Below are 16,810 nucleotides of genomic sequence, written 5' to 3' on the forward strand. Positions count from 1 at the left end.
TTATGCTGACAGGCTTAAAACTTACCTTTAGACTTAAATTGTATGTGTAGGTATATTTGTATATGTGCCTGTTGGCTAAAATATATGCCATGTGTCACTTGCCTAATGACTCAATATGTTTCAATTATGGTCCTCTTCTACTTAGAATATGACTATATTACCTTGACCTTATTGAATTTGAACAATTTCCCTATGATGGCTTACGTTATTCTGTCAAGCACTCGAATAGTTGAGCGTGCCGTGTTCTTACAGCTCTTGTTGATATCTCGGACGAGTTTGTAAATGGTTCAGATCGGTGAAAAAACTTGGCCGCCAGTGAGCGGGGTAGTTTTCTCTATATGAATATAGTGAAAACATGTGAACACTCTAGAAGTCACATTTTTGGCCCAATTTCATGAAATTTGGTCAGAAAATGTGTTTCCTAGATACGAGAGTTGAGTTAGAAAATGGTTCTGGTCCGTTGAAAAATATTGCTTGCTGCCCGGGGGGGGGGGGGCATTTTCCTTATATTTATATAGTAAACAAGAAATATCTTTAAAAAAGATATACGGCGTAAATAGTTAAATGAATGAGATCAAGGATAGCGAATGTCTTTTTCTGTGCAGTTCTTAGCTGCATCACACGCAGTACGGGATGTTACGGGGAGTTTTCGCGGCTTATTTTACATTATAACATATTGCTGGTCATAAACCTATAGATACAAAACAGAAAACCAAAAGAAGAATGGAAGTGAAATTTAAACATATGAGTCAACCGGCCACACGAGAAGTATCCGTATTTATAGGCGCGTTCTTCGAACAAACCTGTTTTAGTGGTTTGTCGGGCATTGCTATTTGATTCGATTATTAACAGTATCAATTATCATCGTGCTAATGCTTAAAGTGATATTATGGGCATTTTGCACTGTTGAATTGAGGTGAAAAGAATTAACAGGTCAAAATAGTTAGTTAAAATGTGGTTACTGATTAATTATCTGCAACTCACCTTTCTACCAGTTGTTTATAAAAATATATTTTATATTCGATATTCTTACGTGACCCACCCAGTCCTGTAAGCTGAAATGATCCGTAAAACAATTTCGTGTCTTTGTGTCGTATGAACAAATCTGCACTAAAACTAAATTTAGGTTCAACTCGTAAACGCATGATCAGTTGTCAAACGAAAGTACGGTTGATATTCAAATGCATTATTTTTCTCTTTCTGGTATATTGTTTTAGTATGATGATGCTGCATTAATTAATATAAGTGTATATGAAGTAGAAACATCAAAAATAATCAACGGTTGCGATAGACACCTATAAACTGTTACATGCTCATAATATCACTTTAGTACATAAGGCAATATGGACGAATAATTATTGTTAAATTTATCAACAATAATATTTATCATTGTATTGTTGAAAACACATTAAGAATCTATTATTTACATACCATAATTATATTGCTGAATATCTTCATTTAACATATTTCTGGTCTAAAGAAAATTCCAGGTCACCTAGTTCACGGATAGCGTCTTTATTATATAACGATTATTTTACTGGCCGCCAACTCCGGTGATGACCTGTATATAAACTCTGAATGTCCGCGAATTGACCCGATATACCTCGCGGGTTGAAATGCAATGCTTTAAAGTGAGGCATCGCTTCCATTGCTCTTTATACTTTTACATGTTAACATGTTGACAGGAATAAGGAAGTAAGTACTAAATATGAGAACATAGCCTTTTAAGTATAAACGCTCTTGCGCTGGTAATACTCTGAAAATAAAAGGTGTACGCACAAACTGTATTGATGTCGAGAATTGAGTATAAAACTGTTCTATCTATTAAGCCTTTTCATTCGAGATAAAATTGTTTCATACAGTAAAACAGTGTTACAAAGACGCGGATATGTTTCCAATGTTCTGGTGGTATACTCAAATCAGCCAATGGAATAAATGAAGTGTATTCATTCGTACCTAGCCGCGGGAAATTTTATTGGAATTTTATTGGACACTTACAAAGGTCAGGCTAAGGTGAAAAGCTGTTCTCTTGTTCCCATGCTTTTCAATCAACCCAGACTTTGAACAAGCCCATCAAAATAGATCATGATATTCAATTTTACTTATTCTTTTTGTATTTGACCCTTCATCATAAACAGTAATTGTTTAATAGGGTGTGGTGTTTATAAGTATTCAGTGTTTCTGGGGATGTTGTGAATATATAACTTACATAATTGACCTCACATTCGTTCTGCTTTAACACAGTAATGTATCAAGTACAAAACCTCTGTCAAAATTATAAAATGTTAAGTATTTTAAAAGTTTTATTATTAAATAATAATATTATATATTATAATATAATATGTTTGTATTAAGAAGTTTATGAGGTCCTTTTGAGTCTGAGGCTGCATTATGTGTATACATTGTATATATTGTTATTTGTATAAATGGTATATTTTGTGTATATGGTTTATATGTGAGTGGTGTGAAGGTATATAGTTGAGATTTGTCAACTGGCTTAAACATTGTTGAATCTTTGTTCATTTTGCATTCAATTTACTGTAACAACATTTCAAACCACTGTTAGGAATTTTTGCCATAGTCATATGAAATGTTTTAACCCAGTAATGTACCAAGTACAAAACCTCTGTTAAAATTATAAAATGATAAGTATTTAAAAAGTTTTATCAATTGTAACCAAAAGAATATGTTCGTATTTAGAGGTTTATGAGGTCCTTTTTAGCCTTAGGCTGCATTATGTGTTACCATTGTATAATATTGTATATATGGTATATATGTTAGTGGTTTGAGTGTGAAGGTAGGAATTTTTTCCATAGTCATGTGTTTTGTATTTTCATGCTTAAACTGTTGAAACTGTTGTTTTAGCGCACTTGAGCACAATGTGCTCATGGTGAGGTTTTGTGATCGCCTTTTGTCCGTCACCTGTCATGCATCATGTGGCGTGAACATTTGCATTGATAACACGCTTATTGGCCACATTGATTTTCCGATCTTCATGAAATTCGGTCAGAAGATTCGTCTCAACTTGGACGAGTTTCAAAATGGTAACGGTTGCTTGAAAATATGACTGCCAGGGGGAGGGTCATTTTTATGCCCCCTTTCGAAGAAAAGGGGGCATATAGTGATCCGACTGTTGTCTGTCTTTCCGTCTTTCCGTCACACTTTTTGTTTAGGTTTCGAAAAATGCTCATAACTTCTATGTCACTTGAGATATAACCTTCATATTTGGTATGCATGTGTATATGGACAAGGCCTTTCCATACGCACAAAATATTTTACCCCTGTGACCTTGACCTTGAACTTAGGGTCCGCGTTAAAGTTTCGAAATCTGCATTTAGGTTTCGAAAAATGCTCATAACTTCTATGTCCCTTGAGATATAACCTTCATATTTGGTATGCATGTGTATATGGACAAGGCCTTTCCATACGCACAAAAATGTTTACCCCTGTGACCTTGACCTTCAACTTAGGGTCGGCGTTTAGGTTTCGAAATCTGCGTTTAGGTTTCGAAAAATGCTCATAACTTCTATGTCTCTTGAGATATAACCTTCATATTTGGTATGCATGTGTATATGGACAAGGCCTTTCCATACGCACACAAATTTTGACCCCTGTGACCTTGACCTTGAAGTTAGGGTCCGCGTTTAGGTTTCGAAATCTGCGTTAAGGTTTTGAAAAATGCTCATAACTTCTATGTCCCTTGAGATATAACCTTCATATTTGGTATGCATGTGTATATGGACAAGGCCTTTCCAAACGCACACAAATTTTGACCCCTGTGACCTTGACCTTGAACTTAGGGTCCGATTTTAGGTTTCGAAATCTGGGTTTAGGTTTCGAAAAAAGCTCATAACTTTTATCAAGCGTTTATAGGGGGCATAAGTCATCCTATGGTGACAGCTCTTGTTCCTAATAACTTAAATAAGGCTATATATGGCTATAGTAAAACCTTGTTAACACCTTATCGGCCACATTGACTGTCCGATCTTCATGAAATTCGGTCAGAAGATTTGTGGTAATTATATCCTGGACGAGTTTGAAAATGGCTCCGCTTGGTTGGAAAACATGGCCGCCACGGAGGCGGGTCATTTTCCCCTAAATAGCTATATATTCTTATAGTAAAACCTTGTTGAAACTCGATAGGCCACATTTATTGTCTGATCTACATGAAAGTTGGTTAGAAGATTTGTCCTAATGATATCTTGGACCAGTTTTGGTTGGTTACCAGGGGCGGGGCATTTTTCCTGATATGGCTATAGTAAAATTTGTTAACACTCTAAAAGTCATATTGATGGTCCAATCTTCATGAAACTTTGTTAGAACATTTTTTCTAATGATATCTTGAGAGTTTGAAAATGGTTTTGATGAGTTGAAAAACATGTCCACCAGGGGCCGGGGCATTTTTCCTTATATGGCTATAGTGAAACCTTGTGAACACTCTAGAGACCAGATTTATTTTCCAATCATCATGAAACTTGGTAAGAAGATTTTTCCCAATGATATCTTGGAAGAATTTTGAAATAGTTTCAGTTTCTTGAAAACCATGGACGCCAGGGGTGGGGCATTTTCCTTATATGGCTTGATATGGTTATAGTAAAACCTTGTTAACACTCTAGAGGCCACATTTATTATCCGATCTTCATGAAACGTGATTCGAAGATTTGTCCTAATGATATCTTGGTAGAGTTGAAATGTGGTTCTGGTTGGTTAAAAAACATGACCACTAGCGGGGCATTTTTCCTTACATGGCTTAAGTGAATCTCCATGAAGCTTGCTCACAACATCTTGGGCTGCACAGAACAGGTCCGTTCCTTTGTAAATCAGGTGAGCGACTTTATGCCTTTCAGACCCTCTTGTTTTAAAATGATGTATAAGTCTTACTAACATTATTTAGACGTACCTTAATACAAGATGTATCTATGTGTTTGTTCTTTTATTCACAGTTCTGAGGATTCAATCCAATGCTCTGCTTAATTTGAATGAAGATTAATAAATCAGACATGCATCAAACTTAATATTATTTATTTAGTGCTTTTCTGTGCATTAAAGGTAAATATCAGTCATGTAAAAAGGATATTTCACTATTTCAAACATTGAAAAAAAAAACACATTAAAATTAAAAAATAATTCACTCTTGCAATATAATGGGTACATCATTTGACATGACGTTTTTATTTGAACACAATTCCTTAGCTTAACTCTTTTCTTAGTTTAAACTTTGACTTCTTTGAGTTTTAGAGAATGAATTCCTGCAGTTATTTTCTCACGTTCGAAAGTCTCAATTGACGCCATAAGTCTCAATTTATTGAGAATTTCGTTAATAATGACTTAACCTGGACGTATGCAGCAAAAGTAGTATCTATCCTATCGATTAAAACTTTCACATCACCATGAAAAATTACTACTTAACATCATTAAAGCATACAATAACAAACGAACACCAGATATCATAATGAATCATATATTGAACAATGAGCATCATATAATGGACAGTGAGCATCATAAAATAGACAATGGTCATCATATAATGAACAGTAAAGCATCATATACTGTACATAATCGTTATATAATGGACAGTAAGCATCATATAATGGACAATAATCATCATATAATGTACAATTGTCATAACATAATGGACGATGACCATCGTGTAATGAACAATGAGCATCATATAATGGACAATGAGCATCATATAATTGACAGTGAGCATCATATAATGGACAATGAGCATCATATAATAGACAATGAGCATCATATAATGAACAAAGAGCATCTTATTATTGACAGTGAGCATCATATAATGGACAATAATCATCATATAATGAACAATTGGCATAACATAATGGACGATGACCATTGTATAATAAATAATGAGCATCATATAATGTTCAGTGAGCATCATATAATTGACAGTGAGCATCATATAATAAACAATTAGCATCATATAATGGACAGGGAGCATTATATAATGAACAAAGAGCATCTTATAATTGACAATGAGCATCATTTAATGGACAATAATCATCATATAATGGATAATGAGCATCATATAATGGACAATTAGCATCATATAATGGACATAAAGCATCTTATAATGGACAGTGAGCAATCTATAATAGACAGGGAGCATCATATAATGGACAGTAAGGATCATATAATGGACAGGGAGCATATAAACTGTACAATGATCATCATAAAATGGACAGTGAGCATCATATAATGGGCAATGAGCATCATAATGGACAGGAAGCATCATATAATGGACAGGGGGAATCATATAATGGAAAATCAACATTATATAATGGGCAATGAGCATCATATAATGGACTGGAAGCTTTAAATAATGGACAATGAGCATCATATAATGGACAAGTGACATCATATAATAGACAATGAGCATCATAGAATGGACGGGGAGCATGATTTATAATGGGAAATCAGATTCATATAATGGACATGGAGCTTCATATAATGGACAATGAGAATAAAATACTGGCCAATGAGCATCATTTAAGGGACAATGAGCACCATATAATGGACAATGATCATCATGAAATGGACAATAAGCATCATATTATAGACAATGAACATCATTTAATGGACAATTAGCGACATATAATGGTAAGGAAGCAACATATAATGGCCAATAGGCATCATATAATAAACAATGTTCATCATAAAATAGACAGAGAGCATTATATAATCGACAATAATCATCCTATAATGGACAATCGACATTATATAATGGACAGGGAGCTTCATATAATTGACAGGGAGCATAATATAATGGACTTTCAGCGTCATATAATTGACAGGGAGCATCATATAATGGACAATGAGCATCATATAATGGACAGGGAGCAAAATATTATGGGCAATGAGCATCATATAATGGACAGGGAGCATCATATAATGGACATTCAGCTTCATATAACGGACAGGGAGCATAATATTATGGACAATGAGCATCATATAATGGACAGGGAGCATCATATAATGGATTGGGAGCATCATATTATGGACAATCAGCATCATATAATGGACAGGGAGCATCATATAATGGAAAATCAGCATTATATAATGGACAATGAGCATCATATAATAGACATGGAGCTTCATAAAATGGACAATGAGCATCATATAATGAACAAGGAGAATCATATAATGGACAATCTGCAGCATATATTGGACAATGATTATCATATAATGGAATGGGAGCTTGATTTAATGGACAATAAACATCATATAATGGACAGTTAATATATAATGGGCAGGGAGCATTATATAATGGACAGGGAGGATCATACATGTATAATGGACAATGATCATCATATACGTGGACAGGGAGCATCATATAATGGACAATTAACATTATATAATGGACAATAAGCAGCATATAATGGACAATAAGCATCATATTATGTACAGGGAGAATCATATAATGGACAATGAGAATCATATAATGGACAGGGAGCATCATACAGTAGACATGGAACATCATATAATGGACAATAAGCATCATATAATGGACAATAAGCATCATATAATGGACAATGAGAATCATAGAATGGACGATAAGCATCATATAAGGGACAATCAGCATCATATAATGGACAATAAGCATTATATTATGGACAATGGGAATCATATAATGGACAATAAGCATCATATAATGGACAATCAGCATCATATAATGGACATTAAGCATCATATAATGGACAATAAGCATCATACAATGGACAATAAGCATCATATAATGGACAATGAGCATCATATAATGTACAGGTAGAATCATATAATGGACAATGAGAATCATATAATTGACTGGGGACATCCTATAATGGACAGGGAGCATCAAATAATGGACCATGAGCATCATATAATGGACAATAAGCATCATATAATGGACAATGGCCATCATATAATGGACAATGAGCATCGTATATAATGGACAATGAGAATCATATAATGGACAGGGAGCATAATACAATGGACATGGAACATCAAATAATTGACAGGGAGCGTCATATAATGGACAATTAGCATCATATAATGGACATGTAGCATCATATAATGTACCGGGAGCATCATATAATGGGCATGGAGCATAATGCCAATGATCGTCATATAATGGACATAGAACACCATATAATGGATAGGGAGCATCATGTAATGGACAAATAGCATCATATAATTGGCAGGGAGCATAATGCCAATGATCGTCATATAATGGACATGGAACACCGTGTTATGGACAGGGAGCATCATGTAATGGACAAAGAGCATCATATAATGGACAGAGAGCATCATATAATGGACAATCAGCATCATATAATGTACAGGGAGCACCATATAATCTACAATGATCATCAAATAATCATTTAAATGTATTGCGTATTGAAAATGCGCGCACATCGTCTTGAAATTATCAGAAAAGAACAGAACACATATTTAATTCGCTTATGCATAAAACAGTTGAACACATCCGAGTAAATTTGGTCGGAACCTTCGGAGAGATTGATTAGATATGACTCCTGGTATTTCGTTGTTCATGGGCTCATCAAGCATAATGGCAGACACAAAATGAGGCCTGGTGATGATTAACGCAGAGAAACGAATTCTGCTTCGATATACTTCGGATGTTTCGAACGTATCTCACACAACTACAAGCAGACAAAGAATACTGGTTTTGTATAAAAATTGTAAAAAGGAGACTTTTAGTTTCATGTGCAATTCACATTAACATATAAATCCATATTTCAGAACAGCTTGGGAAAGCACTTATATATTAATTTGCGTTCTTGTGGCAGACAGCGAAATGCGTGTTGGATACCATTTCTGTTCATTAGATGCCTGTTCGGGTCAGTTTTATTTACTCGTTGTAACACATTTTTATTAATTGAAATAATTATAAATGCCTAAACTCTACATGCGATCGTTGTATACAGCATTGCGTGTAGTGTAACCTACATGGATGACAGTAAAGGAATAGTTTTTTACTGATTCATACAAGATGGCAGCGCTCATTGGAAAACATTTCGGAATGTCAAACGTCTGAAAATCTTTAACGCTCGTTTACAATAAACGGTTATTTTGCTTGTTAATTCGTTTAATAACAATTAATAAACCACGATGTTCAGGGTATCATTTATACAAAGAACTATCCAAAGAAGGTACACTCATAAATTTCATTTTTTTTTATACATTATGTAATTGGCCCTAACGGCCGAAAAGAAGATTGCTAACTAAAGGTCACAATATAGTAATTTCAATCCTCATGTTATTGGCCCTAACGGCCGAAAAGAAGATTGCTAAGGACAATCAATAAAGTAAAACAAAACACTTGCATGTTTAGTGATTACAGTGTATGATGGACAACAGCTTTAAAGTCTTGTCACACTCAAAACAAAATAACATAACACAATTGGTGTTGCCTTCTTCAACCTGAAAGTCAAGACCATCATCAGAATCACAATCAGAGTCTTCATGTATAGTTTTTTGTTACAACCTTTGTAATCGGGAAGATGGTTATATGTCGGACCAATGAAATTGACGTAATTAAAAAACAACAAAGGGAGAGCACTCTTTAGAAAAAGGTGACGCTTTAGTGTTCGTTAATGACAAAAAAGGCTCGAAATTCACGAAAAGAGTAATTCTAATGGGGTGTTTTCGCTCTTTTGGTAAGTATAAGACTTTTCAGTATTTAATCATAATTTTTTTGGCCTGTCACAAGGACCAGCGATGTTAGAAACTTCGCCAGACAGTAAAAAAATTTGCCGGACGAGACAGGTGGTCCAGCCTTTTCAGGAAGCCTGTCCATGATGTATGTCTTGTGTTATGTAAGAATGAACTTGACACATTTCAGATTTCACTAATTTTCAAGTTTTTATGCCCCCGGATCAAAAGATCGGGGGGTATATTGTTTTTGGCCTGTCTGTCATTGTATGTGTGTGTCCCAAAACTTTAACCAAAACTTTAAACTTGTTATTAACTTAATAAGATAAAATTATACATATGCCCAATTTATAACTAAAAATGAATGGAATTTCCAATGAAAAAAGTATTTTTAATGCAACACTGTGGGTTCTTAAAGTCTAGCAGTTGTCATGTTATTACTGCAAGTGGTAATTAGTTATTCATTACAGGATTATAACTGTTTAAAACTCTCATTTATATCTATTATTTCATAAATTAAAGGTTATAAATATCAATTTTAGTTCAGAATGGTAATTTGTGCACATCAATTCCCATATAGGTGTTCAATAAAAACAATACAGAATTTGCATAAAACTTTATTTACAGGTATTCAAAAGAATATGGTCAACTTAGCTTATGTAGTTCATATGTATCAAAATTAATAATATTGCTTTGGTGAATCCCACCAGTAGAATGATTGTAGACTAGAAAGCATACCTGCGCAGGTAAAATGAAACATTAAATGAAGTGTTGTTATTAATTGGGTTACCAACATGTTTTTATGCCCCCAGATCGAAAGATCGGGGTATATTGTTTTTGGTCTGTCTGTCACTGTATGTGTTTGTCCCAAAACTTAAACCAAAACTCTAACCTTGGTCATAACTTTTGCAATATTGAAGATAGCAACTTGATATTTATCATGCATGTGTATCTCATGGAGCTGCACATTTTGAGTGGTGAAAGGTCAAGGTCATCTTTCAAGGTCAAAGGTAAAAAAAACAAATTCAAAAACTTTAACCAAAACTTTAACCTTCTTCATAATTTTTGCAACATTGAAGATAGCAACTTGATATTTGGCATGCATATGTATCTCATGGAGCTGCAAATTTTGAGTGGTGAAAGGCCAAGGTCAAGGTCATCCTTCAAGGTCAAAGGTCAAATTTATGGCTTCAAATCTGATGGAGCTGCAAATTTTGAGTGGTGAAAGGTCAAGGTCACCCTTCAAGGTCAAAGGTCAAATTTATGGCTTCAAAGCGGCACAATAGGGGGCATTGTGTTTCTGACAAACACATCTCTTGTTGAAAGCTTCTTTAAAGTTTAATATCAGGTCACACAACAGTGAGTTTTCGCAGCTCAATGTCAAGACAAGAACAGAACAAGTGTACTCAACCCTTTACTGCTCAGATACCCTTTTTGACTTCTTCCTCTTCTCCCCATTAAGTGCAAGGCTCCTCTGGAGTATTGACGCACTTTGACTATACAAGATGTTTTCTGAGTAGAACCAGTTCTTGATGTCTTTGATAGATCTAAACCAGTGTCAGACTTCACAATTGCTAGGGGGGACACCATACTATACTACACAGCGATTTCTGAAGTGACTTGTCTGAAGTCACTTACAAAATCAAAACTTAATAGGTTCAAGTTTTTACAGCTTCATTTAAAACCCAAATAAACTGATGAGCAGCAAGCAGCTTAAAACCTGAACAGTGTGCGATTTACGGTTTTGGATGCCAAAATTATCAATCAATGAAGTACCATTAAACATTTCTATACAATACGTATTTTTTTGAAAACCAGCACATTTTATGTGGTCAAATATAAATAATTTTAAATTATACAAACTTAAATAAAGGTCCATCACCTTGATTTGAATATGTTACATAGTGTTGGACCACGCATTACCCTTTTACAAACTTGGTTGAGATGTAATCTCAGCATTCTGATACCCGATACACATCTATACAAAACGCATTACAGATTCATAGCTTAATAACCCCATAATAAATACTTATAAATTTAAAAGTGCTGAAATTGTACACTGTTATTGCTTGATGTAAATTATGTAACTAAAAGCCTGTCTTTAAAACCTCGGACATGAAGGGTGAAGGCATGCATATTAAAACATAAATCAGGTTTCAACAATATTTCATATTTAAAAATTGTATCTCAATATGGCACAGTCTTGGTTTACTGTGAGCAATGTGTCATCCAACAAGACATGTTGGTATGATTGTAACAAACTGTCTGATTGCTGACGTATGTCTTGTTCCTGATGTCATTTCAGGATCTGTAAGAGATGGTTCTCCTCTGTCACCCAGTCAGAGCCTTTGAGAAATTCAGCAGTACAGGACACTGTGAGAGTTCTCCAGCCTGGTACCACACTACATGGTTATACAGTGGAGAAGGTGTGTGAATATGGGTGTTGATATATAGTGATTGCTAGTTCATACATGTATGTCCCAAGTTCCAGGGATCATATTTTCCCGCAACATCAATCGGTCTGGATTTAAATGGGGAAAGTGTCCGAAAATTTATATCCGAAATCATGACAAATTACGTTAACATTGATTTTGCCATTCATGAAGGTGGTATAATAAATGTACAAGTTTAATTGCCTTTGGCATTTTTTTAAACGGAACATACAAGTTTTCTTAATTGGTTTTATGATTTTTTCTCGTTTTTTGTTGTTTCGTGTGCAGTTGTATCTGACTTTTTTTCACCGTTGTCAATATTAAATTATTTATCTGTGTAAGTCTATACCGATGTTTTGAATCGTTGTCGACTCGATAATAGCTTACATACATGCACTGAACTTAACAAATGTCTGTGCGTAGGTTGGATACTGGCAACAACAAAACCATATAGTTGAGAAATAATTAGTGTTCGTTATTCTTTGTTGTCAAATAACCCACGGCCGATAGTTAAGATGCGTAGGGATTAAATCACGAGTGCGAAGCTTCTAAACTTCCGGTCGTGAGTTATTCAACAACAAACAATAAAAGAAACAAATTATTTTGATTCTAACACGATTTTTACTAAAGTTTTATACAATGTATATTATTTTTCTTGCGTACTAATTTATGTGAAGTTCCGCCCATAAAAATAACTTTCAGCTGTTCTGTCAATCAGATCCGCAACTTTCATTATTTATTGCCGGATTATTACGCTGGTGGAATATGTATCGGCATGTATTGTTTAGTTACAGCGCGTGTTTTCAGTGTATAAGGTCCGCCCACAATAATTTGAATTATTGCAGAATATCCGATTTTCTTCTTTGTTTATATGAAAGTTTATCATGCATGAAATGCACACTTTCCACGAGGCTTATGAACATTGAAGTTTTCATCTGCGAAGTAACTGTCAACGATTTTATCATGGACGAGTACACATTACGGACCGATTAGTGTGCTAGGTATAAGCCTGTGAAATTATCAATTCACGCATGACTAATACACTGATACTAGTCGGCTGACACGCAATGAACTGGTCCTGACCGGTTTAGAGACTGCAGTGAATGGTTGATCACACCTAATTGAGATAAGAATGTAATTAGGGTATGTTAGAATGTGCACTGTGTAATCGATTTCATGACATGGGAATTTTAGCACACAGAATCGGACCAACTGTTTGGGATTTTCAATTGGTCTTTCATGACCCCAGTCGGTCTAGGACCGACAAAACCGAAAAAAAGATGATCCCTGGTCCCAACTTTCGGAGAGAGGGGGGCATTTACTCTTTGCCTTGTCAGTAAATCTGACCATCCAACACATGTAACTGATAAGTATTGTAGCTGTAGGGATGAACCTTACAATCACATTTACCAATGTGCCAAAAGTTATTAAAGTTTACAGTCCAAATAACCTATAGGTGAAAGTTGATGAAACCTGACAATCCTATAAACCATTTTTGAAAGGGTATAGAACTTGGAATTGGACCAAATATTTGAATATTAGAAATCAGCAAAAATTTTGAATCCAAAATTCCTATCCGAATATTCAATTTATGCAAAGATAAGTGTAAAAAAGTTATAAGTAAATGTATAAAGTTCATGCAGGTTTTGACAGTTTTTTTAACCTCAGGTGGTATAATGCACGGTATCTTTGGAATGAATCGTGCCGCAGTAGGTTTTTATTTCAGTACGACACATCTATCAATAGCAATAAGCATCCCCTATCATAAAAACACCATGGTGCAAATGCCTGATAAAATAAAAAATATGCTGATAAATCACAAAGTGTCAAAAACTTCACTGGTGCATTCAAGTAGTAGAAATGGGTATTAATCGGGGCAATAAAGGGATTAGTGGTGGTAAGTTTTTGCCAGATAGACCTTGAATAGGGAAATTTATTGTGAATTTATACAATGTACGTCGTGTTTTACGAATGTCAGGACAAATCGTCTCATCTAAGGATGACAAATATTACAAAGACGGTACGTATGGCATGTATGTTTTATTTGCATTACAATTGTGTTGTATTAAATCAATGATGATCTTATAAGAATTGAGTTACCGTACTCAAATATTAACCAATTAAATCGTTGTGGTTCTTAATTTAGGGAAAAAGCGAATACAAAGCCTAAAAATTATTGATGGGAAGTAATCCAAATCAATAAGAAGTATTGAAATAAAAATAGAATTACGGTAATGTGTTTTCCTGAAATATCTCTTATGTGAATAAACAGTATTAAAAATAAGAACATACTTATCAATTATCTTTTAAAAAATTTATGACTACTCAGTTTTTCAAAGCTGAACATAAGATACAATTTATATTGATATTTGTGGCAATCAGGAATGGTACGTTTCTCCGGGCCGTCATGAGTTCGGAAGTTTTAATAAAAGATTAAAATCGAATATTCTTATATATTCAAATAATGATAAACAAACATTCAAATATAATTTTCAGTTATCGTTCCTATGCCTAGATGAAACCTTATAATCATATAAAAAATATATGAAAAGTAATGAATCTTTACAGTCATGTAAACCAATGTTTGACGGGTGATCAAACCTTACAGTTACACTCATATTGATCAAAATGTTATTGGTTATAATACAATAGGCATATAACTCTCCATAAAAACATGTGCACCTTGATATTCTGGTTTATTGTTTCTCCACAACTGGGGTTATGGTGCTTTTACAGCCATAAATTGCATTTTTGATTATTGATTATTTGTTCACATAACTCAAATTGTTCTTGCTGGATTGTGGTTTTTTGCACTTCTGGGTTATACAATGTTATTTTTCCAACATACCAAGATATACAAGACAACACATTATTGTGTTCACAATGCATATACTGGTAGTGCCATTTAAGTCCAGTTTGCATCTTACTTTTAAAAACTTTCTGATTGTATACAGATTGAAGAGGTACCTGAGTTATTTCTGACTGCTGTGTGCTTGCAACACAACAAGACAGGAGCACAGCACCTGCATGTGGCTAGGGATGATACCAACAATACATTCAGGTAGGAAACTACATGTGGCTAGGGATGACACCAACAATACATTCAGGTAGGAAACTACATGTTGCTATGGATGACACCAACAATACTTCAGGTAGGAAACTACATGTGGCTAGGGATGACACCAACAATACATTCATGTAGGAAACTACATGTGGCTAGGGATGATACCAACAAAACATTCAGGTAGGAAACTACAAGTTGCTAGGGATGACACCAACAATACATTTAGGTAGGAAACTACATGTGGCTAGGGATGACACCAACAATACATTCATGTAGGAAACTACATGTGACTAGGGATGACACCAACAATACATTCAGGTAGGAAACTACATGTGGCTAGGGATGACACCAACAATACATTCATGTAGGAAACTACATGTGGCAAGGGATGACACCAACAATGCATTAAGGTAGGAAACTACATGTGGCTAGGGATGACACCAACAATACATTCATGTAGGAAACTACATGTGGCTATGGATGAAACCAACAATACATTCAGATAGGAAACTACATGTGGCTAGGCAGGGGTTCTGAAATAGTTTAAGAGTCTACTTGTCCACGGACAAGCTGGACCCACAAATTCACTTGTCCGTACCAAAGAAGTACTTGTCGGTACTTTTAAGATAGGTAAAGAAAAGATCATTACTAATTAAGCAAATGATACAAACATACTTTATCTGCTAATAAAGGAAACTCCTTACAAAGTTTACATTTACACACACTGGCAACGTTTTCAAGCCAAGGGGAGGTCATAGGCTTTATCATATTCATACTTGTTTTTTCTCGTCTTCTCCGACGCCGAACTGATTTTATCATTGGTCTGATTTGCGTCATGGCTTGACGTTGAAGTCATTTTATTAAAAAAAAAATATAATGTTCGCTGCATGTCGGTAGAACATGTATGAGGAAATTTGCAATTTACAAAAAATGCTATCTGATGCGTGATTGGCTGTCGCTATAGACATGTGCGCTGGTTTCTCTACTGAAAATGTTATCTTATGCGTGATTGACTGTTGCCAAATACGCGTGGACTGGTTTACTACATTAAATAATTATTATCGGAAAATTACCTACCTTGCATTTGAAAACACCTACCTTGCATTTGAAAACGTGTGCCAGTCCGCAGATTAATCGTTAGCTATTTATATAAACTTTCGTTTTTGATTTTCGGAAAATGGAGTAGTTACGTTCTCAAAAAATGTTTGCCACGGAAATTTTACTTGTCCCCGGATGAGCCAGCTTTGAAAAAAAGCTTGTCCGGAAGGGGAAATTGACGACTCGGACAACTCGGACGCCTTATATCAGAACCCCTGCTAGGGATGACACCAACAATACATTCAGGTAGGAAACTGCATGTGGCTAGGGATGACACCAACAATACATTCATGTAGGAAACTACATGTGGCTAGGGATGACATCAACAATACATTCAGGTAGGAAACTACATGTGGCTAGGGATGACACCAACAATACATTCATGTAGGAAACTACATGTGGCTAGGGATGACATCAACAATACATTCAGGTAGGAAACTACATGTGGCTAGGGATGACACCAACAATACATTCAGGTAGGAAACTACATGTGGCTAGGGATGACACCAACAATACATTCAGATAGGAAACTACATGTGGC

General features: G+C 35.0%; 1 protein-coding gene across 2 annotated transcripts in view; it reads left to right on the top strand.

Annotated features, from left to right (window-relative positions):
* The first annotated feature begins 8,989 nt into the window (after nucleotides 1–8,989).
* Nucleotides 8,990–16,810, top strand: part of LOC127847432 (presequence protease, mitochondrial-like) — a 93,131-nt gene continuing 85,310 nt past the window's right edge. For both annotated transcript variants that reach the window (XR_008033963.1, XM_052379337.1), the window contains exons 1-3: nucleotides 8,990–9,173; nucleotides 11,981–12,101; nucleotides 15,062–15,168. Coding sequence is in view for 1 of the 2 variants with exons in the window: in XM_052379337.1 (XP_052235297.1) it covers nucleotides 9,133–9,173; nucleotides 11,981–12,101; nucleotides 15,062–15,168 (269 nt within the window). In the remaining variant the exon portion in view is untranslated. The remainder of the gene's footprint in view (nucleotides 9,174–11,980; nucleotides 12,102–15,061; nucleotides 15,169–16,810) is intronic.

Source organism: Dreissena polymorpha, chromosome 10, assembly GCF_020536995.1.
Source record: "Dreissena polymorpha isolate Duluth1 chromosome 10, UMN_Dpol_1.0, whole genome shotgun sequence".
Lineage (NCBI taxonomy): Eukaryota > Metazoa > Mollusca > Bivalvia > Myida > Dreissenidae > Dreissena > Dreissena polymorpha.